This window comes from Amblyraja radiata, chromosome 29 (genome assembly GCF_010909765.2).
Source record: "Amblyraja radiata isolate CabotCenter1 chromosome 29, sAmbRad1.1.pri, whole genome shotgun sequence".
Taxonomy (NCBI): Eukaryota; Metazoa; Chordata; class Chondrichthyes; order Rajiformes; family Rajidae; genus Amblyraja; species Amblyraja radiata.
In genome coordinates this window covers 6,298,511-6,321,657 of record NC_045984.1, presented here as the reverse complement: position 1 = coordinate 6,321,657, position 23,147 = coordinate 6,298,511, and the positions used below count along the sequence as shown (strand labels likewise).

Sequence of the window (23,147 nt, the reverse complement as noted above, 5' to 3'; positions counted from 1 at the left end):
GGTCTGCTCTGTTTGACCAGTCGCTGGATAACGACAGATCTGGTCTGGAGCTGTGATCATGTTGTCCAGTCGCAATAGGTGTAGTGACTGGACCCTCTGAGCGGATACAAGTGCCATCAACCTAAGCGTCTTTAGTGTAGCTTGCTCGAGGCCGGGGGATCTGGCTGGTGGCCATTCCCTGAGATATGTCAGGACCACACTGATATCCCAAATATGGGTATACCTGGGCTTAGGGCTTGATATTGTAAATGCCCTTCATCAGTTTTACCACCAGTGGATGGGATCCCATCGCCTGTTGTCCTGGCGCTGGTTTGAGATAAGCAGAAAGAGCACTCTGCGCTGTGTCGATGGCACTGTAGCTGATCCCTACATCGTGGTGTAGATGGCCAGGAATTCCAGTATGTTGGTGGCTGTAGCTGTTGCGTATGTTGTCCATGTTTCCTGGCAGTACTTCTCCCTTTTTTGATGCTGGTTAAGTACTGCCTCTTGGTGGATGTTCGAAGGGATGCCGACATGGTGGTGATGGTTTGTTTGGACAATCCCAGTTCCAGGTAAGGTCTGTTCAAACTTGCAACCCAGGCGTTTAATTTTCTCATGGCATGGGTGTTTAGCTTACCTGGTAGGTAAGTAGCTGATAGCCAAATATGTCTTTCGACATACCATTGCCAAATCATGTTGACCAATTTGTCGCATGATAATGATTTTATGCCACCCATATGGTTAATATAAGCCATCACCGTAGTATTTATCAATTTGTAACCGAACATGCAAGTGCTGCATTTTAGATACATATGCTTTTAAACCATAAAAGGCGCCCAACATCTCTAGATAGTTAATGCCCAGTGTAAGTAGTAATGATGACTCTAGTTTAGTCCATCTACCACTTGTGCTGGATATGGAGTTAGTCGCTCCCCAGCCTTGAGCACTGGCATCTGTTTGAATAACTAAAGTAGGGTTAGTGATAAAGATAGGGCTGAAACTATGCCAAACGTTTTCTGCCCACCACTGTAGCTCTGATATTGCTTCAGTGGGTAAGTTCATGACACGATCATAGTGACCTGTATGTCGTTTTATTGCCCGTACCTTTGCTCTCTGTAACTTTTTTGATAGTGCAAAGGTCCGAATTGTGTAGCCGGAAATGCTGCTACCATTTCCCCAATTACTCTTGCTACTTGTCGAATAGTTGGTCGCTCGTTGACCATTAATTTGTTGCATGATTGTGCTAATTCAACCATTTTTGCCTTTGGCAAGGTAACAGTCATATGGACTGAGTTAATTGTGAAGCCCAGGTAGTCCATGATAGTGGATGGCTTCAACTTAGATTTATCTGGATGTAGGACGAACCCCAGAGTTCCGAGGAGCTGTTTTGTAGCTGATACTGCTGCCACAGCCAATTCCATCATTTTCCCTACTATGAGAATATCCTCCAGATATGCCATGACAATATGTTTTTGTTTTCTTAGTATTGCCATGGCTGGGTTCAATATTTTGGTGAATAATCTTGGGCTGAAGTTCGCCCATAGGGCAATGCTTTGTACCATCCAGATAAATTTTAGGTATCTGCGATGATCCTTGTATATGGGTACTAGATAGTAAGCATCTTTAAGATAAATGCTTGCCATGAAGTGTCCTTTGGAATTCAGTTGTTTGGCAGTAACATATGTCTCCATTTTGAAATGTATATACTTAACAAATTTGTTTAGTGATGTTAAGTCAATGATGATGCGACAGACACCATCTTTTTTGGTTTTAGTGAATATATTCGATACAATTTCCAAAGGTTCATGTTTGGTCTTTTCGATGACCCCCTTTGTGATAAGTCTCACCAGTTCAGCTTGTCCCTCACGTTTCTCTTTGACGGAGGGAGAAATACCCTTTGGGGCCATTGTTGAACTGGCGGCGTTTTTTCTGACATGAATTGTATTTTATATCCTATAATGTTGTTGAGTATATACTTGTCACTCGTGACCATACCCCATGCTTCTTTAAACAAGTGTAATCTCCCCCCTGTTAATAAAGCACCCTTATTCTCTATATGCTGGTAGGGACCAGACCCACCTACCTCCATGGTTATTGGCGATTCTGTTTCTTCATTTTCCTGAAGATTTTGTTCTGACGTGCTGGCGATGTTGGGGGGAGGCGCATTTTCCAGAGGGTCCGCTGCGGGCCCTGATCTGAAAGATCTTTGGGGATAATGTGCGGACCCCAAGCGTTCACCAGTCCCATATTGCGGACGTCGACTGGTGGATGCCGTGGGGTGCTGCCACTTGGGTATCGGAGGTCTTGGTTTGCTCGTCCCGGGGCCTGCCCTCATTAGGCCGAAGGTTTTTGATGCTTCCTGCATCTCCTTCAGTTTTTATTGAAATCTTTCCCAAATAGCAGCGCGTCCGTCTCCGCAGCTGGGGCTTTACACAAGCCAGCAAATTTGGGATTGAGGGCAGGTCTTATGTTTCCCTCCGGAGATTGTTGATCTCAAATTGTGTGGTACACATTAATGCCAGCACATCCTGCTGGCAGGTATCCATCTCCGTGGTCTCCACGGAACGAGCAAAGGCTGTGATGGCTGACGTCAGAAGCCTTAGGATCCGCTGTAGCTTGAGTTCTTGGGTCTGGATGTGTGACCCACATGCCCCCAGATTTGGCTGTTGACACTTTTTACTTTGAGGGCCTCACCGTTTTCTGGTGCTGTGTTGTTTCAGCACCTCAGCGAGCACCTTTTCCAGTAATGGTTGATGCTGGCCGCCATTCGTGGTTCCAGCGGTGCTCCAGCCCGTGGGGTTGCTACAAGCGGTCCATCACACCCAACAGCTCTTCATGTTCCTGCACCCCTGGCATACTCCCGAATTCGTCCGCCTGCCCCTGTTCCAGACCAGCCCAGCCCTGGTCACCAATGCTAGCCTCCAGTAATGAGGGAGCAGAGGGCAGTGCATGAGGCACTGTGGAGGGGGTGCCTGACCTCCCTCCGCGAGAGCGCTCTTTCTGCGCATCTCGCTGGAGCTGCTCCAATTGCTGTTGGATGCAGCTCAGGCGGCTGTCTCTCCTCCATTTAGGTGGAGACATGTCCCCGTCCGACGAATCGGACGCCACCGGCCGGATGCCTGTTCGGATGGCTAAACATCCAGCCCGCAGTTCAGGCACTAGCGGGACTGGGCTCGGCGCGGTGATGGGGATAGCGGGGCGACCGGTAATTGTTCCTACCGCCTGTTGCTGCCCCCCCCTGCAATGGAACGCTCCTCCACTGGAGTCGAGCGGGGGACAGGTTCTTCTGGAGCTTTTGTGCCTTGTAGTAGCGAGAGCGCCCCTCAAGCAGCGCGTCTCGCAGGCACCTGCTCCGTGAGCCGCTCCAGCGGCTCAGGCGGCTCTCTCTCCCCCCGTGCGGGTGGAGAGACGTCCCGTCCGACATCGGGAACACCTGCCGGATGCCTCTCGAGTGGCTATGCGTCCAGCCCGCTGCTTCAGGTACTAGCGGGCTGGCCTCGGCACGGTGTCGGGGAATTACGGAACACCGGGTAACGCTCCTACCGCCTGTTGCTGCCCCCCTCCCCAACGGGAAAACGGGGGACAGTTTTATCCAGAGCCTTTTTCTCTGCCTGTAAAAAACACAAGCAGAAAAAGGCTCACCTGTAAAAGAAAACCCGACCTCAGGGTACTCACCTGACGGTCCGGTTCATCCTGTAACGGGACAGCCTAAATCCCGTTGCAGCCGCTGTTGCACTGCTGGCGTAATGCCGCGCCTGCGCACTGAGCGGGTTCTTCACGTAGTCACTCACGTGACTCCGAAGTAAAATTACACACTGCTCTCTAACAAACAAAAAAACACACCTTTAAGAGCCTATTCTGAGACATGGTAAATATCCTGAAATTAAATACTATATTGTAGAACGTTCTAGATTTAGCTCTAGTTACTGAGCCTCAGGCAAATTTACAGACTTCTATTCAACAAGGGCAAAGCGCCATCATCCCATGGAGTGTTAAGCAAAGAATTCTCCAAGTTATTCAGGCCTGGAACGGCAGCTGGTTCCTGGTTTAATGGATGAATAAAACTACAAACAGGTCGTCCTCTTCCCTGCTTGAAATGCACAAGCGTTTCTTTGTTTTATTTGACCTCAGCAGCAGAACCGTGTCACTATCTCTCAAAATCTGACTCAAGAATGTCAAATACCCATTGGAGAGTTGTAAACATTTTGACCAGAACCCTTTGGAGGCTCACAAATCCCTGGCCGTTCGATTTCACAAGTTTACAAGTTATAGGAGTAGAATTAGGCCATTCGGCCCATCGAGTCTACTCCACCATTCAATCATGCCTGATCTCTTCCACCTAATCCCATTTTCCTGCCTTCCCCCCATAACCCTTGACACCCGTTCTAATCAAGAACTTGTCTATCTCTGCCTTAAAAATATCCACTGACTTGGCCTCCACAGCCCTCTGTGGCAATGAGTTCCACAGATTAACTACCCTTTGATTAAAGAAGTCCCTCTTCACCTCCTTTTTAAAAGAGCACCCTTTAATTCCGAGGCTACAAAATTTCTCCTACCAACAAGAAAAATTAAGGTTTAGAGAGGAGGAACAAAAGAAAACAAATATTAAGTAGGTCAAGAACAAATAAAAAGATGATTCTCTGACACCAATGAAAACCGCAGAGATCACTGTGTAACTCAAATGCATTGAGTGACTGAGCTGATGAACAGAGTGCACCACTATTCCTCAGCAAAGAAACCAAAAGCTGGGATGCATGGTTTTAATCGAAGTATTAGAATTATTAGAGGTGGTTTGCAGATAAATCATTTCATACTAACTGAGGTTGGAGTCTGGAACTCATGGCCTAACAACACGGGGTGGCACGGTGGCGCAGCGGTAGAGTTGGTGCCTTACAGTGCCAGAGACCCGGGTTCGATCCTGACTATGGGTGCTGTCTTTACGGAGTTTGTACGTTCTCCCTATGACCGCGTTGGGTTTTTTCCGGGTGCTCCGGTTTCCTCCCACACTCCAAAGACATGCAGGTTTTTAGGTTAATTGGCTTCTGTAAATTGTCTCTAGTGTGTAGGATAGAACTCGTGTATGGATAAATGTCATCAGTCTGAAGAAGGGTCTCGACCCCGAAATGTCACCTATTCCTTCGCTCCATAGATGCTGCCTCACCCGCTGAGTTTCTCCAGCATTTTTGTCTAAATGGTGGTCAGCGCGGACTCGGTGGCCCAAAGGGCCTGTTTCCACGGTGGTCACAGGTAGAACGTGCAAACTTCACACAGACAGCGGCCGAGGTTAGGATTGAATCCGGGTCCCTAGCGCTGTGAGGCAGCAGCACTACCAGCTGCACCACTGTTCGGCCCTGTTGACTCAAGTCAGAATAGCCATATTTGTGAACTGGTGACCTTAAATTCTGTTAGTAAATTTTTTTTTTAAATTGTTTTTAAAAAGCTCGTATCAGCAGCCTGGATGATTATCTTCCATCGTTTTCTAATGCCGCTAAAACTTTTATTGTGACCTGGTCTGACACATAGATGTGACTAATCTGGTAAACACTGTAACTGCTGCCTGAGATGCCCCATCATCACAATGGCAGCTATAAGGTGGGAGCAATATCCATAATTTAACAAACATTTTTTTTAAATGATAGACACAAAGTGCTGGAGTAACTCAACGGGTCAGCTAGCATCTCTAGAGAAAAAGGATGGGTGACATTTTGGATCAGGACCCTTCTTCAGATTGCTTGTTTGAGTACTTTGGGGAGGTGGTAGATAAATAAAATAAAAGGTGCTCTGAAGAGGGTTCCCAACCCCAAAACGTCACCCATCCTTTGTCTCCAGAGATCCTGCCTGACCCGTTGAGTTACTCCAGCACTTTGCTTCTACATATTGTATAAACCAGCATCTGCAGTTCCTTGTATAAGAAGCAGCTGCAGATGCTGGTTTAAACACAGATAAACACAAAATACTGGAGTAAATCAGCGGGTCGGGCAGCATCACTGGAGAGACGGTGACCTGAAACGTCACCTGTTCCTTTTCTCCAGAGATGCTGCCCGACCCGCTGATTTACTCCAGCATTTTGTGTCTATCTGGAGTTTGTTGTTTCTACACTAACATTTCAGCATTGTTTCCCTCCCCTCAAGAGATAAGCTAGCATTACGGGACCATTGTGTTTGAGGTCCGATAGCACAGCGGTTAAATTATCGGGCCACTCCCCCAAAGCTTAGAGCGTTAATGTGGAGACAAGCATTTGAATCCCATCTCAGCAGCTGGGGGTTTAAATACAAGCGATCAAATAAATGGGAATAAAATGTAAGCATTAGTAATGATGATCATTAATCCACGAGACTGTTGTTTCATAATCCATCTGGCTCACTAATGTGCGCTCTGGAAGGGAAATCTGTTATTCTTACCGTTGAACTGGGGAAATAAGTTCAAATCCTAACCTGGCAGCTGATGGTTTAAACTCAAGTCATTAAATACATTTGTAAATAAATGCCAGTATTAGTTTAAAACACACGTCAAATAACCCTTGCATCCCCTCTCCCTCTCTCCATCCCTCCCCCACCCTAGTCGCCGTACTAGCTTCATTGTTGTCCTGTTGCGTTTCACCTACCCCCACAGCCAACAGTATATTGGATAGTGAATAGTGAAAGGCCTGGATAGAGTGGATGTGAAGAGGATGTTTCCACTAGTGGAAGAGTCTAGGACCAGAGGTCATAGCCACAAAATCAAAGGACGTTCCTTCAGGAAGATGAGGAGGAATTTCTTTAGAGGGTGGTGAATCTGTGGAACTCATTGCCACAGAAGGCTAATAGCCCTGTCCCACAGTACGAGTTCATTCCAAGAGCTCTCCCGAGTTTAAAAAAAATCTAACTCGTGGTAAGCACGGAGAATGAACGTAGCGGGTACGTCGCAGCTCGGGGACGTCTCTTAGCGGCTCGTAACGCTAACGGCAGGTACTCGGGAAGACTCGCTAACGGCAGGTACGCACGGGAAGACTCGTGAAGATTTTTCAACATCTTGATAAATGTCCACGAGAGCCCCGAGTACCGACAAGTGGCCATTACCGTAAATCTCCGAGTTCGAATCAGGGCAAACTCGGGAGAACTCTTGGAATGAACTTGTACCGTGGGACAGGGCTTTGAGGAGGTCAAGTCAGTGTATATTTTTAAGGCATAGCTAGATAGATTCTTGATTGGAATGGGTGTCAGGGGTTGTGGGGAGAAAGCAGAATGGACTTAGGAGAGAGGGATAAATCACCCATGATTGAATGGCGGAGTAGGATTGATGGACCAAATGGCCTAAATCTGCCCCTATCACTAAAAAGAAACGATGCACCATTGTGGGCTCCACCTTTCCTTGATCAGCGTTACTTTTTGCAATATCTTTCATTCCTTTGTTCTATACCATCGTCTATATCTCTCATTTCCCTCTCCCCTGACTCGCAGACTGAAGAAGGGTCTCGACCCCGAAACATCACCTGTTCCATTTCTCCAAAGATGCTGCTGGTCCCGCTGAGCTACTCCAGCTATTTGTGTCTATCTTCGGTTTAACCAGCATCTGCAGTTCCTTCCCGCACACATATCCATCTTATGGAGGTCCACGAGGGAAGGAAGTCTGCCCTTTGTGTGACTCCAGACATGAGGTTGCGATTGACTTTTAACTGCGCGCTCGAGAATGGTTCATTCAGCAAGCCAATCTGTTCAGGGTCAATTAGTACTTTGGCCATAAACACTATAAATAATCTGCAATCAAAGAAAGGGGAAGCTTACAGTCTCCTGATGTGAAGGGAAAACTGTCAAGGGGCAGGGGTTGTGAATGGAGGCACGTTCTCCATCCCGCTGAGTGTCGGCAGATCAGTCCGGCTACATATCACACCATGGCAACCTCTCCCAGGGAGCGTGTAGCAACCATACCCCGCTCGCTGTGAAATGCATGGGGCCCCTCTGATGCAGAGAGCTTCAGAAGCCGCACACAGAAAGTAGATGCACAGATGTGCAAGGCCAGCCAGTTCCTTTTGATCACGGATCTGGCATCCTAACGTTTTTGTCCAAAAGCTGACACTTTTATTGCGAGCTCTTAGACCAGCATGCATGCCCTGCTTGGTAGGTGAAGGACAGAGCGGGCAGGGTCAGAAATGCACGTAAGGCCTTAGTTCTTTATATCAGCTCTGAGCTGCGCGCAACACTGCAAGTGATATACCCAATGGAGATGGAATAGTTTAAAGTCATTAACATGTAGGAAGTCAGGACGGGGACGGGGGGGGGGGGGGGAGGGGGGAGGGGGGGGGGAGGGGGAGGGGGGGGGGGAAGGGGAGGGGAGGGGGGTAGGGGGGGAGTGCTTGCAGTTCAGCATCGTTTGCCTTCTTTGCTGAGGATATTGTCATTTTATTCCCCACAGCGCTATTATTTTACACTGCTGCTTCCACGATGCAAACCCCAATAAGCTGGTACACCCTGACGTATCAATCTCAGCATCTATTTCTATTTGGTCTCAAACTATGAGGTACTATTAAGGCCATTACAGTGGAGAGGCTGAAATTTGAAAGCATAAACCTGCTTCCGCAGCACCATATCTTTAGTTTAGGTAGACAAAAGTGCTGGAGAAACTCAGCGGGTGAGACAAGGAAAGGGTTTCGGCCCGAAACGTTGCCTACTTCAAGTCAAGTCAAGTTTATTCGTCACATACACATACGAGATGTGCAGTTAAATGAAAAGTGGCAATGCTCGCGGACTTTGTGCAAAAAAACAAACAAACCAACAACCAAACAAATTACAAACAGAATCACATATTCTTTTACACACTAAATATTGTGGGCGGAAGGAAAAAGGGGAAAGAAAGGGGGAAAAAGCTGCAATTTTTTTTAAAAAGCAGTAGAGTGGTACAGTAAAGTTAGTCCCTGGTGAGATAGGAGTTTACAGTCCTAATGGCCTCTGGGAAGAAACTCCTTCTCAACCTCTCTGTTCTCACAGCATGGCAACAGAGGCGTTTGCCTGACCGTAGCAGCTGGAACAGTCCGTTGCACGGGTGGAAGGGGTCTCCCATGATTTTATTGGCTCTGGAGTTGCACCTCCTGATGTATAGTTCCTGCAGGGGGACGAGTGTAGTTCTCATGGTGCGTTCGGCCGAACGCACTACGCTCTGCAGAGCCTTCTTGTCCTGGGCAGAGCAATTCCCAAACCAGATTGTAATATTTCCGGACAAGATGTTTAGGAAGACAAAAGTGCTGGAGAAACTCAGCGGGTGAGGCAAGGAAATAGGCAACGTTGCCTATTTCCATCGCTCCATAGATGCTGCCTCACTCGCTGAGTTTCTCCAGCACTTTTGTCTACCTTCGATTTTCCAGCATCTGTGGTCCCTTCTTAAACATATGTTTAGTTTAGTTTAATTTAGTTTAAAGATACAGCACGGGAACAGGCCCTTCGGCCCATCGATTCCGCGCCGACCAGCGATTCCCATACATTCGCACTATCCTTCACACTTTGGACAATTTACAATTTTTACCAAAGCCAAATTAACCTACAAACCCGCACATCTTTGGAGTGTGGGAGGAAACCGGAGCACCCAAGGAAAACCCACGCGGTCACAGGGAGAACGCACAAACTCCGTTCAGCCAGCACCCGTAGTCTGGATCGAACCTGGTTCTCCGGCGCTGCAAGGCAGCAACTCTACCGCTGCGCCACCGTGTCACCCTAACATGGTTACATTCGTTTTGATCCCTTGTACAGCAGCTGGATAGATGGTACACATCTCAGTTACAAGGTATAGATACAGGGAACTGCGCCACTGTGCCGCCTGGAACTGTGTTGAATATGGACAGACGATATTTCGGGTCAACCTGCAGGAACAGACAATGGGGGCAGCACAGTGGCACAGTGGTAGAGTTGCTGCCTTACAGCGCCAGGGACTCAGGATCGATCCTAACCACAGGTGCTGTCCGTACGGAGTTTGCACATTCTCCCTGTGACCACGTGGGATTCCTTCAGGTGCTCTGGTTTCCTCCCGCATTCCAAAGTTGTGCAGGTTTGTAGGTTAATTGCCTTCTGTAAATTGAACCTGGTGTGTAGAATAGAACTAGTGTACGGGGATCACTGGTCGGCGCGGACTCGGTGGGTTGAAGGGCCTGTTTCCACACTGTATCTCTAAACTAAACTAAACTAAACTAAGTGTCACCTGTTGAGTTAGTTAGTTTAATTTTTTGTCATGTGTGCCGAGGTACAATGAAAAGCATTTTTTTGCTCCATGATATCCAGTCAGCAGAAAGACTATAGATGATTGCAATCAAGCTGTCCACAGTGCACAGATGTCTCCAGTTCCTTGGGCAATTTGTGTTTTGAACTGTAAAGTGAGACGCATACATTTGCAACCAAATTGAAATGAGTCTATTTTTTTTCCACATTGCCATTCATAACTTCCATATCTTTCCAGAGGTTATCTCCGAACAATGACTTCCCCGAGACAACCGGCCAGTAGTCACGAGCTGAAGGAGTTTGACAGCGTAAAGGAGTCAATCACGGATATCATTAACCAACTGCAGGACATTGATCCCAGCCGCCTCTCCTTCTCTCCGTTCTTGGACCTGGACACCCAGATCACGCTGGCACCCATCTCCGACAGCCCAGAGTCATCCGTGGAAGAGCTGCACTCGTTATCTGATGAAAACATCGACCACCTAACGGACCCAGCTCCAAAGGGCAAGAGGCTTCAGTTCAATGAGGCCCACCAGAAGCTCGCGAAGCAGCAGAGTGCACCGAGCGATGGCCGCTTGAGTCTGATCAAGGCGGAGCTGGTGAGGAATCACAGCTTCCCCTACACTGAAGCGAAACGCAAGCGAGTGGACAATGTGTCGGTGGACATCACCAGGGAGACGTCGGGCTTGCCCGGTGAGAAAGCGTCACTGCCGAGCCAAGCCCCGACCGTTCCCCAGCAGAAGGTCAACGCCAAGGTCGGGGCAGAGAACGCTGACGTCCCGGAGAAGAGCCACAACTTCACCAGCCAGGCTTCGGAGGACCAGCCGCTGCTCGGCTCGTCGGCCGACGGCGAGACCATCGATCTGATTTCCAGCGACACCGAGCGCAACCCCTGTGGGGAGTCTTCGCAGAAGGGGCCGGGGGCCGGGGGAGACGGTGGCCGGAGATGCTGCTCCTGTTGCCACTGCTGCTCTGCACCGCAAGTTAAAGCCATCTCGTCCGTCTTTGTGGCTCTGCTCTTTACACCGTGTATCCTCTACGGCCTCTACGTGTTTGTGCCCTTTGAACCCCCGCCCTGTCCGGACCTCACCAGCAGAATGACCTATACCCTGCGATGCAACATCATTGCCATCACTCCAGTCTTACTCGGTAAGGACTTATTTATTACCTATACCACTGAGTTATTGTAATTCGGCCTACCTTTGCCGATCAGCATTCCCTCCTTGAAGAGAGGAGCCATCCTACTTTGGGACATGCATTAGTTTATAGTTTGTTGGAACAGAATTAGGCCATTCGGCCCATCAAGTCTATTCCACCATTCAATCATAGCTGATCTATTTTTCCCTCTTAACCCCATTCTCCAGCCTTCTCCCCATAACCCCTGACACCCGTACTAATCAAGGATCTGTCACTCTCTGCCATAAAAATATCCATTGATCTCCATGGCCATTAGTGGCAGTGAATTCCACAGATTCACCACCCTCTGACTAAAGAAATTCCTCCTCATTTCCCTCTGTGAGCCTCTGCAATACCAGAGACAACGTGAGTAGTGTTAAATCGGGCGGCAACATCGCCACCTTACAGCGCCAGAGACCCGGGCTCATTCCTGACTACATATGCTGTCCTTGCAGAGTTTGCACGTTCTCCCTGTGACTGTGTGGGTTTTCTCCGGGTGCTTCAATTTCCTCCCAGATTCCAAAGACGTGCAGGTTTGTAGCTTAATTGGCTTTGGTAAATTTGTAAATTGTCCCCAATGGTATGAACATTGTATTCTCCTATTCAGATGCCAATTTTAGGTAACCTGTTCACACCGCTCTCCCACCCCTTTCTACCCCACACCCCCCCTTTCTTCCCCCCCCCCCCCCCCCCACACCCTCCCTCCCCTGTACCCCAGCACAAATTTCTCCCCCTCCCCTCCACCCACCTTTCCTTCCTCCGGCTTCACAATTCGCAACTCTTCAATCCTTTGTCCCATGTCTTCGGTTTTATTCTCTGGCCTTCATTTAATCTATCTGCTTATCAAAACCCCCTTGCTTGTGTTGACTTGTCACCTGCCATGCTTTGTCCTATATCTCTTCTCTCCCAGCTTTGCTTTTCATGGCTGATCATTCAGAATCAGTTCCCCGTTCCTGCTTTCTCCCCATATCCCTTGATTCCGTTAGGCCTAAGAGCTGTCCTGTTGCCGCTGACCCCTGACCCCAGGTGGAGGCGGACCAGACTCAGGAATAGCTTCTTCTCCTCCGTTATCAGGCTTCCATAAGCTCGGGTTCTGCCCGATTCACTTCTATCCCATTGTGGACTTTGACTATCGAACAGACGTGCTACAATGACGAGAACCATATTCTGTACTCTGTACCATTTCTGTATCTTGCCCTTTGATCTAGCGATTGTTCTTAATTATATTTATACATGGTATATCTGCACAGCAGGCAAAACGTAGCTAGTCATTGTACCTCAATACTGGGGACCATAATTAGCCTAAATGTGAAGCTAAATGTTTCAGCTCCTTTGATCTTGAGTTTTTAGAATGAAATATGATCATCAAAGCTTATTTTCCACATTTGACAACTTGCATTCTATTGTCAGAGAGGTTTCTAGCCTTCAGCTGTTCAGCATTCCCAGATTTAGATTTCCGTATCATTCATTGCAAAATCTGTTAATGGAAGAGAGCTGGATCCCTAAATAATCCCAGACGTGCTTTAATAAATGACCTATTTACTGAGAACAAGAAAATTAAATAACCTCGTAAGTGCTTGCGATGTAACAACATACTGTCGTCATGGTTAAGTTAAAAGTAGAAGGTATATTTATAGTGCTTGTATCATCACTCTCCTAAGTGCCTCAAAGACAATGGCTTATGTTTAAATAAAAACTTGGTTTATATACCATTGTTAAAAATCTCAGCGAGCTCCAAAGCATTTTACAGCCACCATCGAATGACTCTTAAAGTAACGTGCTCCAGCATGGAATTCCCAAGCTCCCACAAATAGCAAAGCCATCATTGCTTCTAAAAATATTTTAACGTTTATCAAGGCGCATGGGAGAATTTATTGTCCATCTCCATATGGTGTCCCCGTCAGTTCCCTGGGAGAGTAATGTCTCTCTTCTCCCCTCTGGCAAGAGGTACAGAAGTGTGAAATCGCACACCTCCAGATTCAGCTACAGTTTCATCCCAGCTGTTATCAGGCAACTGAACCATCCTATCTACAACTAGAGAGCAGTCAATAGACAATAGACAATAGGTGCAGGAGTAGGCCATTCGGCCCTTCGATCCAGCACTGCCATTCAATGTGATCATGGCTGATCATCCCCAATCAGTACCCCGTTCCTGCCTTCTCCCCATATCCCCTGTTTTTAAGAGCCCTGTCTAGCTCTCTCTTGAAAGCATCCAGAGAACCTGCCTCCACAGAATTCCACAGTCCTGACCTCTCATCTACCTCATTTGAAACCCTCAGACTATCTTCAATCAAACTTTCCTGGACTTTATCTTGCGTTAAACGTTATTCCCTTTATCATGTTTCTGTACACTGTGGACGGCTCGATTGTAAAAATGCATGATTTTTCAGCTGACTGGATAGCAGGCAACAATTGCTTTTCACTGTACCTCAGTGCAGGGGACGATAAACTAAACTAAAATAACCAGACTAAATTCAAGTCACATTCTCTCAGAATTCCCTCATTATTGCACTGAGGTGTAAATCTGTGTTCCAGGCTCTGGATTAGAGTTTGAAGCAACATCCCAAACCCACCAGGAAACTCTCACCCAGCAAGGTCCCAGTCGCAGAAGTTGAACAACAGAATGGCCCTGTTTTAGGATGACACGGAATCTGAACCAACTGTGAAAACACCAACGTGATAGGTTTACGTTTAGGTTTATTATTATCACAGGTGCAGAGAAGAGTTTTGTTTTTGTGCTATCCAATCCAGATAAAATAATACCCTACAGAAAAATCAAATCAAACTCGAGTACAAAGAAGTAGACCAAAGGGCAAGGCACAGGGTGCAGAATATAGTTCTCAGCATTGTAGCGCATTGAAGAGCTGAAGTGTAAAGTCCACAATGGGGTCAACGTGAATCAGGCGACACCCTAACTTATAGAAGGAGTGTTCAGAAGCCTGATAACAGAGGAGAAAAAGCTGTTCCTGAGTCCGTTGATGCGTGCTTTCAAGCTTCAGTGCCTTCGAGACTGACAGGAGCGGGGAGAAGAAGGAATGACCGGGGTGGAAGTGTGAAGTGTAGATCAAGTTAATGGAGGGAAGTTTGGTCTGTGTGATGGACTGGGCTACATCTACAACTCGCTGCAATGACTTTACTTTAGACTTTAGTGATACAGCGCGGAAATAGACCCTTCGGCCCATCGAATCCGCGCTGCTCAGCAATCGCCACATACATTAGCACAATCCTGCACACTGGGGACGATTTACAATTTTTGCCAAAGTCAATTAACCTACAAACCTGTACGTCTTTGGAGTGGGGGAGGAAACCAGAGCACCTGGAGAAAACCCACGGGGTCACGGGGAGAACGCACAAACTCTGTACAGGCAGCACCCTTAGTCAGGATCGAACCCGGGTCTCTGGCGCTGTAAGGCAGCAACTCTACCGCGGTGCCACCATACCGACCAATATTCTGTTGTCCCAGGCAACGTTATGTACATTGATATTCTGCTTCTGTAGAGCAATGATACACACAGCCCTTTTGATCCTCTAGTGTAAACTGACAGGTGAATACACATCCGAACTTTAGAAAGACTTCTCACTGTTGTACTGGGAATACATTTTTAACCCCTGTCTTGCCGGCCGCTGTGTTGGTGCCCTGGTACCATCAATATGATAGGATCATATTGATGGTACCAGGCACAATCCCGTCTGAAGAAGGGTTTCGGCCCGAAACGTCGCCTATTTCCTTCGCTCCATAGATGCTGCTGCACCCGCTGAGTTTCCCCAGCAATTTTGTGTACCTTCGATATTCCAGCATCTGCAGTTCCCTTTTGAACACCATCAATATGATGATGGCTGATCATCCAACTCCATTTAAATTCCATTTGGAATATTTTGGAGGACCAAGAAACCAAGAACCAAGAACTCAGTATCCTGTACCTGCCTTCTCTCCATACCCCCTGATCCCTTTAGCCACAAGGGCCACATCTAACTCCCTCTTAAATATAGCCAATGAAGTGGCCTCAACTACCTTCTGTGGCAGAGAATTCCAGAGATTCACCACTCTAAGTGTGAAAAATGTTTTTCTCATCTCGGTCCTAAAAGATTTCCCCCTTATCCTTAAACTGTGACCCCTTGTTCTGGACTTCCCCAACATCGGGAACAATCTTCCTGCATCTAGCCTGTCCAACCCCTTAAGAATTTTGTAAGTTTCTATAAGATCCCCCCTCACTCTTCAATCTTCTAAATTCTAGAAGGGTTATGGCCCAAAACGTCACCTATACCCTTTCTCCAAAGATGCTACCTGACCCCCTGAGTGACTCCAACATTTTGTGTCTATATTCCATTAAAATGATGGGCAGATAAAGTTCACGTTCACATGTTATAGGAGTAGAAATAGCCCACTGAGTCCACTCCGCCATTCAATCATGGCTGATCTCTACCTCCTAATCCCAATTTTCTGCCTTCTCCCCGTAACTCTTGACACCCGTTCTAATCAAGAATTTGTCTATCTCTGCCTTAAGAATATCCACTGACTTGGCCTTCATAGCCATCTGTGGCAATGTTCCACAGATTAACTACCCTCTGACTAAAGAATTCCTTTAATTCTGAGGCTATGGCCTCTGGTCCTGGACTCTCCCACCAGTGGAAACATCTTTCCACATCCACTCTATCTGTGCCTTTCATTATTCTGTAAGTTCCAATGAGGTCCCCCCTCCCTCAACCTTCTAAACTCCAGCGAGTAGAGGCCCAGTGCTGTCAAACGCTCCTCTTATGCCAACCTACTCATTCCTGGAATCATTCTTGTCAACTTTGTAAAGTCATGCAGGGGAGGAGGAGGGGTGGAGTTGGAGTCAAAGGTTGAGGGTGATAGTTCAAAGAAATAAAGGGGGAGTAGACGGTGAAGATAGAACCCCCTGTGGTGGGCTATGAACCAGGAAGCGGCATGTTCTAGGATGCTACGGTAAGGCAGTTAGAACACTAAAAGGATGAACTTTAGTGAGGCAGGCAGTGCTGCTGCCGAGCAGCACCAGAGACCCAGGTTCGATCCTGACCTCGGGTGCAGGTTTTCTCTGGGTGCTCCAGTTTCCTCCCACACTCCAAATGCGTACATGCTTGTAGGTTCAAAAACAGGAAGGCAGATTATTATCTGAATGGTGTCAAGTTGGGAAAAGGGGAAGTACAACGAGATCTGGGGGTCATTGTTCATCAGTCACTGAAAGTAAGCATGCAGGTACAGCAGTGCAGTGAAGAAAGCGAATGGCATGTTGGCCTTCATAACAAGAGGAGTTGAGTATAAGAGCAAAGAGATCCTTCTGCAGTTGTAGAGGGCCCTAGTGAGACCACACCTGGAGTATTGTGTGCAGTTTTGGTCTCCAAATTTAAGGAAGGACATTCTTGCTATTGAGGGAGTGTAGTAGGTTCACCAGGTTAAATCCCGGGATGGTGGGACTATCATATGTTGATAGAATGAGCGACTGGACTTGTATACTCTGGAATTTAGAAGGATGAAAGGGCATCTTATTGAAACATATAAGATTATTAAGGGTTTGGTCACGGTAGACGCAGGAAACATGTTCCCGATGTTGGGGGAGTCCGGAACCAGGGGCCACATTTACCAAGCCAATTAACCTACAAACCTGTACGTCTTTGGAGTGTGGGAGGAAACTGAAGATCTTGGAGAAAACCCACGCAGGTCACGGGGAGAACGTACAAACTCCATACAGACAGCACCCGTAGTCAGGATCGAACCCGGGTCTCTGGCGCTGCAGTCACTGTAAGGCAGCAACTCTACCGCTGCACCACCGTGACCGTAATCATTCTTTAATGATTTTTTTTAAATTCCCTACTATTTCACAATCTATAGCACACTGCAAGACAGGTCACTGCGATTTTTACTTCTCGAAAGCTGTACTGTTTCGGCTGCTAATCGGCTGCTAAGGGCTGCTAATTATAATCAGACCAGAGGCCACAACGCCCAATGTAAGAGAAGGACAGAAGACATGTTTGGAGATACAATATGGAAACAGGCCCTTCCGCCCACCGAGTCCATGCTGACCATCGATCACCCGTTCACACTAACTCGATGTTATCCCACTTTCACATCACCCTCAACACACAAGGGGACATTCACAGAGGACAACTAACCTACAACCCTCCACGTTTCTGGGGGTGTGGGAGGAAACCGGAGCAGCCGAAGACAACCCACACGGTCACAGGGAGGACGTGTAAATTCCACATAGATAGCACCCGAGGTCAGGATCGAACCCGGGTCTCTGGAGCTGTGAGGCAGCGGCTCTGTGCTTAAAATATTGTCAGGATGGAGGCCAGGAGATCGGGAATAGGTTGAATTTTCCAGTGTTACTGGGTGTCCTAATCATTTGCTCAGCTGTAAAATAACACAGTGTTATTTAATAACAGCATGTCACGTCAGTCTGGGACAGTGTGAAGGTTTGACTCCCATTGTCTCTGTGATCAACCTTGACCTCATCCTGACCAGAAGGTAGCCGGTTCGAATCCCGCTTGGAGTGCATAGCATACTGTCGTTGTGTCCTTGGGCAAGACACTTCACCCACCTTTGTCTGTGTGTGAATGTGTGTGAATGTGTGTGAGTGATTGGTGGTGGTCGGAGGGGCCGTAGGCGCAGATTGGCAGCCACGCTTCCGTCAGTCTGCCCCAGGGCAGCTGTGGCTACAGAAGCAGCTTACCACCACCGAGTGTGACTGAGGAGTGAATGAATAATGCGATGTAAAGCGCCTTGAGTATTAGAAAGGCGCTATATAAATCCCATCCATTATTATTATTATTAGTAATAAAATACTGACAGGACAATGCCATCTCCCACTGGGCCTTCCCAGATACATATTAAACATTGGACTGAAAGCAACTGCTTTAATCTTAACATTGTTGGCAATGGGTGGGAGGCCTGACTAGTATTTACTGTTCCCTAAATTCATTAAAACATCAAGGCAAATAAAATCCTTACATGCCAATTACTGTATGAGTAGCAACGAACTGATAGATTTTAAAATTTTCTTTTATTTAGTTGTGTTTAGTGTAAACACTTAGTTTAGTTTAGAGATACAACCGGCCCTTTAGCTCACCGAGTCTGCGCCGACTATTGATCACCCGTTCACACTAGTTCTAGGTTATCTCGGTTCCACATCCTACGCCCGAGGCAAAATTTACAGAAGCCAATTAACCTACAGACCTTGCACGTCTTTAGAGTGTGGGAGGAAACCGGAGCACCCGGAGGAAACCCACGCCGTCACAGGGAGAACGTGCAAACTCCACACAGACAGCACCCGAGGGCAGGATCGAACCCGGGTTTCTGGTGCTGCACTCTTCTTGGATTGCAAGGATGGCAACAAAAGATCAGGAACTGGTTACATTTGCCCATGTTATTGGTCGCCTTAATCCTTTCCTCAGGATCCGACTTGTATTTTTGACCAGAATGCAACAAAATACATCACTAATTTAAAAAATCTTACTTCTTATGCTCCCATGTATTAAAGTCAGTTAATTCAGTGTTGCCGTCTCCCAGACCTATTGTAGGCAAGCCTAACAGAAGTTGCTTTGTCCACTTGAAGCTCCTATCAGCCTTTCATCACACCACACCATTTTATTTACTTTGGAAAGAATCACGAGTTGACAGAGTTATGGCTTCAGCTCAATTCTTAGAAGGGGGGAGTTGCAGTAAAGACTGGGTCCCCCACCCAAGACCCCCAGGGCTGACGATGTGTTGGCTTCATATCAGCAAAGTTGTGGATTGTAGTCGAACAATGAATGTGATTCAGGTCGGGTCAGAGTCTGCCCTGCTGGGGCCGGGTCTGAAGAAGGGTCCCGAACCGAACGTCACCGATCCATGTTCTCCAGAGATGCTGCATGACCCGCTGAGTTACTCCGGCACTCTGTGTCCTTTTCTGCCTTGCCAGGTCTATGCCTGGATAAATATATTTCCAAGATAGTTCTTTTCAGAAAGTTTCAGGTACATTTGTTTTGTGGTTTTACCCTCGATTACGCCAGTGAGATTGGTTATTACAAGTCTACCACCGATATTTCCGACGTCTAGTTGTCCGGCACTTCCTTTAAGCCGGACAAGATTACAAGAGCGCACTTGAAAATCCCCCCAGGAAATGTGCCGCCTAGACTGGGTGTGGCGGTCAATTTCTACCTCATCGGGAGAAAACCGCGCTGATCGTCGGGTCGAATTTGCCCCCTCAGTTTTAGGCCAGCTTCTAGTTTTGTAACTGAGCCGATCTGTAATCAGTAGCAGAGTTTACCTGTCCTGTTGCTCACTCCCATCGTTCATCCGAAGAGTAGCACAGACTACAGGGGGAAAGGGATTCATTGCACAGCTGGGCTCGGGCCTTCCTTCCCTTGTCACACGCAGGTACAATGTGTTGTTTGTGTTTCACCGCACACCAATAACTCAGACTTGACCTGTTCTGGAGAACGGCAGCAGTGTGCATTCCTGCGTATGGTTCTTCCTCTGTGTGCTGAGTTCAATGGATGCCAGCTGTGTGCATTCACTTAGACTTTAGACTTAAGAGATGCAGCGCGGAAACAGGCCCCTCCTTTTGAAATAGTCTCAAGACTCTTCTGGCGATGGCTTCCTCCTGGATCTAGACCCAGATTTACTTTAGAGATACAGCATGGAAAAAGGCCATTCGGCCCACCGAGAACCGCGCCGACCAGCGATCACCCCGTGCACTAGCACTATTCTACACACTTGGTACAATTTAGCATTTACAGAAGCCAATTAACCGACAAACCTGCACGTCTTTGGAGTGTGGGTGAAAACCGGAGTCACAGGGAGAACGTGCAAACTCCGTACGGACAGCACCCATAGTCAGGCTCGAACCCGGGTCACTGGCGCTGTAAAGCAGCAACTCTACCACTGTGTCACCGTGCTGCCCCAAACGCCCCCACTTGACTGAGCAATGCAGACAGAAGGAGAGCTGGCTGGTTGGTTGTGATTCTCTCCCTTGCTGGTGGGTCACTACGGTGTGATACCCACAGAAAGGTGGACAGTAATGACATGCGAAACAATCACACAATCCGAGGAACAGGCCAGTTGTCTCTTGGAACCTCCTCGAACTTTCACTGAGTTCATGGTATTTGGTCTGAATCTTGGTCAGTGCTGGGTTAGATGTTGTTGAAGGTGCAAGATCATTAGTTAGGCAGCTGAAATACCACCCACGTTCTTGCTGCCAAATCCTACACAGAATCCAGAACTCTGCTCGGTAGACAATGGTATCTGTAACCCTTAGCGATATTGGTGAATGGACACTGTACTTTATTGGTAACATTGGTAACTAGGGGCAGCACAGTGGCGCAGCGGTAGAGTTTTCTCCGGGATCTCTGGTTTCCTCCCACATTCCAAAGACGTACACATTTGAAGGCTAATTTGGCTTCAATAAAATTGTAAATTGTCCCTAGTGTGTAGGATAATGTTAGTGTATGGGGTGATCATTGGTTGTCACGGACTCAGTGGGTTTCCGTGCAGTATCTCTAAAGTAAAGTCTAAAAGTCACAAATTTTGACTGTAGCTTCACCGTAGGTTTTCTAACTTGGCCGTTACAATCGGGATGGCTTCTTTCTGCTTTATACAAAGTATGGGAAAAGCCACGAGAACTGTAAATTCACCCTCCAATAACACTGTCTGACCCCCCTCCCTTGGTTCAGATTAGATTTGTTTTGTTTAGAGGTACAGCACAGAAACAGGCCCTTCGGCCCACCGAGTCCGCGCCGACCTGTGATCCCCTCAAACGAACACTATCCCACACACACTAGGAACAATTTACAATTTTACAAGCCAATTACCCTTACGTCTTTGACGTGTGGGAGGGAACCGGAGCACCCGGAGAAAACCCACGCAGGTCATGGGGAGAACGTACAATCTCTGTACCGACAGCACCCGTAGTCTGGATTGAAATGGATCCCTGGCGCTGTAAGTTCAAGTTCAAGATCAAGTGAGTTTATTGTCATGTGTCCCTGTATAGGACAATGAAATTCTTGCTTTGCTTCAGCACACAGAACATAGTAGGCATTTACTACAAAACAGATCAGTGTGTCCATATACCATGATACAAATATATGCACACATGGATAAATAAACTGATGAAGTGCAAATAACAGATAATCGGTTATTAATGATCAGAGTTTTGTCCGAGCCAGGTTTAATAGCCTGATGGCTGTGGGGAAGTAGCTATTCCTGAACCTGGTTGGTGCAGTCTTCAGGCTCCTGTACCTTCTACCTGAAGGTAGCAGGGAGATGAGTGTGTGGCCAGGATGGTGTGGGTCCTTGATGATGCTGCCAGCCTTTTTGAGGCAGCGACTGCGATAAATCCCCTCGATGGAAGGAAGGTCAGAGCTGATGATGGACTGGGCAGTGTTTACTACTTTTTGTAGTCTTTTCCTCTCCAGGGCGCTCAAGTTGCCGAACCAAGCCACGATGCAACCGGTCAGCATGCTCTCTACTGTGCACTTGTAGAAGTTAGAGAGAGTCCTCCTTGACAATCCGACTCTCCGTAATCTTCTCAGGAAGTAGAGGCGCTGATGAGCTTTCTTAATAATTGCATTAGTGTTCTCGGACCAGGAAAGATCTTCAGAGATGTGCACGCCCAGGAATTTGAAGCTCTTGGCCCTTTCAACCATCGACCCGTTGATATAAACTGGGGCTGTGGGTCCCCCTCCTACTCCTTCCAAAGTCCACAATCAGTTCCTTGGTTTTGCTGGTGTTGTGGGCCAGGTTATTGTGCTGGCACCATATGGACAGTTGCTCGATCTCTCTTCTATACTCTGACTCATCCCCATCAGTGATACGTAAGGCAGCAATTCTACCGCTGGGTCACTGTCCCGTCCCTAGAGCCTAGAGCTTCTAGTGCTTTAATTAAGCCCATTTACTGGAATATTGACAATATTGACAGAATCGACAGAATCGACATTCCCTTATTTCTCTCCCTACAGATGTTTTCTGACCTGCTGAACACTTCTCGTTATTTTTTGTTTTCTTTGCAGAATTTTAAGCCTCCATGATTTAAAAGAAGCTTTGGGGGAGTGATTGGAATGTTTTTCATTTGTCAAAGTTAATGTGCTTGGAGTAGGTGGTGTAGACCGAGGAGCCACTGTTTGGACAGGGACCTTGCTGACTTGGCTCTCTAATTGGAAGTGTAATTGAGGAGATGATCACTAGCTATCTCTTGCAGCCGGCTATTTGACAGCTGACTGAAAACAGCAAAGTGTGAATAGCTGAAGACGGAGTCATACAACAGGGGAAAAGGCCCTTCAGCCCAACCAGCCCATGCCGAACAAACTGCCCCATCTAAGCTAGTCCCATTTAACTGTAAGGACACAAACTGCTGGAGTAACTCAGCGGGTCAGGCAGCATCCCTGGAGAACATGGATAGGTGATGTTACGAGTCAGGATCTTTCAGACCCGACCAGAAACAGCTCCAATCCATGATCTCCAGAGGGATTCGGGCCCAGGTGCAGGCAAATGGGACTAGCTCATGTGAGGCATCTTGGGTGGCATGAACAGGTTTGGTGCAGCTGGTAGAGCTGCTGCCTCACAGCGCAAGAGACTGGAGTTCGATCCTGACCTGGGATGCCGTCTGTGTGGAGTTTGCACGTTCTCCCTGTGACTATGTAGGTTTCCTCTGGGTGTTCCGCTTTCCTCCCACATCCCAAAGACGTGCGGGTTTGTTGGTAAATTGGCCCAGTGCAGAGAGTAGACGTGAAAGTGGGATAACATAGAGCTAGTGTGGACTCGATGGGCCGAAGGGCCAGTTTCCTTGCTGTATGTCTTTATGAACTGAGAAGACATTG

The 23,147-nt window shown here is 47.5% G+C and overlaps 1 protein-coding gene across 2 annotated transcripts in view; it reads left to right on the top strand.

The window, feature by feature from the left end:
• Positions 1-23,147, top strand: part of tmem79 (transmembrane protein 79) — a 65,274-nt gene that overhangs the window by 22,685 nt on the left and 19,442 nt on the right. For both annotated transcript variants that reach the window (XM_033046487.1, XM_033046488.1), the window contains exon 2: positions 10,399-11,309. In XM_033046487.1, the coding sequence (XP_032902378.1) occupies positions 10,415-11,309 (895 nt within the window). In that variant the 5' untranslated portion in view covers positions 10,399-10,414. The remainder of the gene's footprint in view (positions 1-10,398; positions 11,310-23,147) is intronic.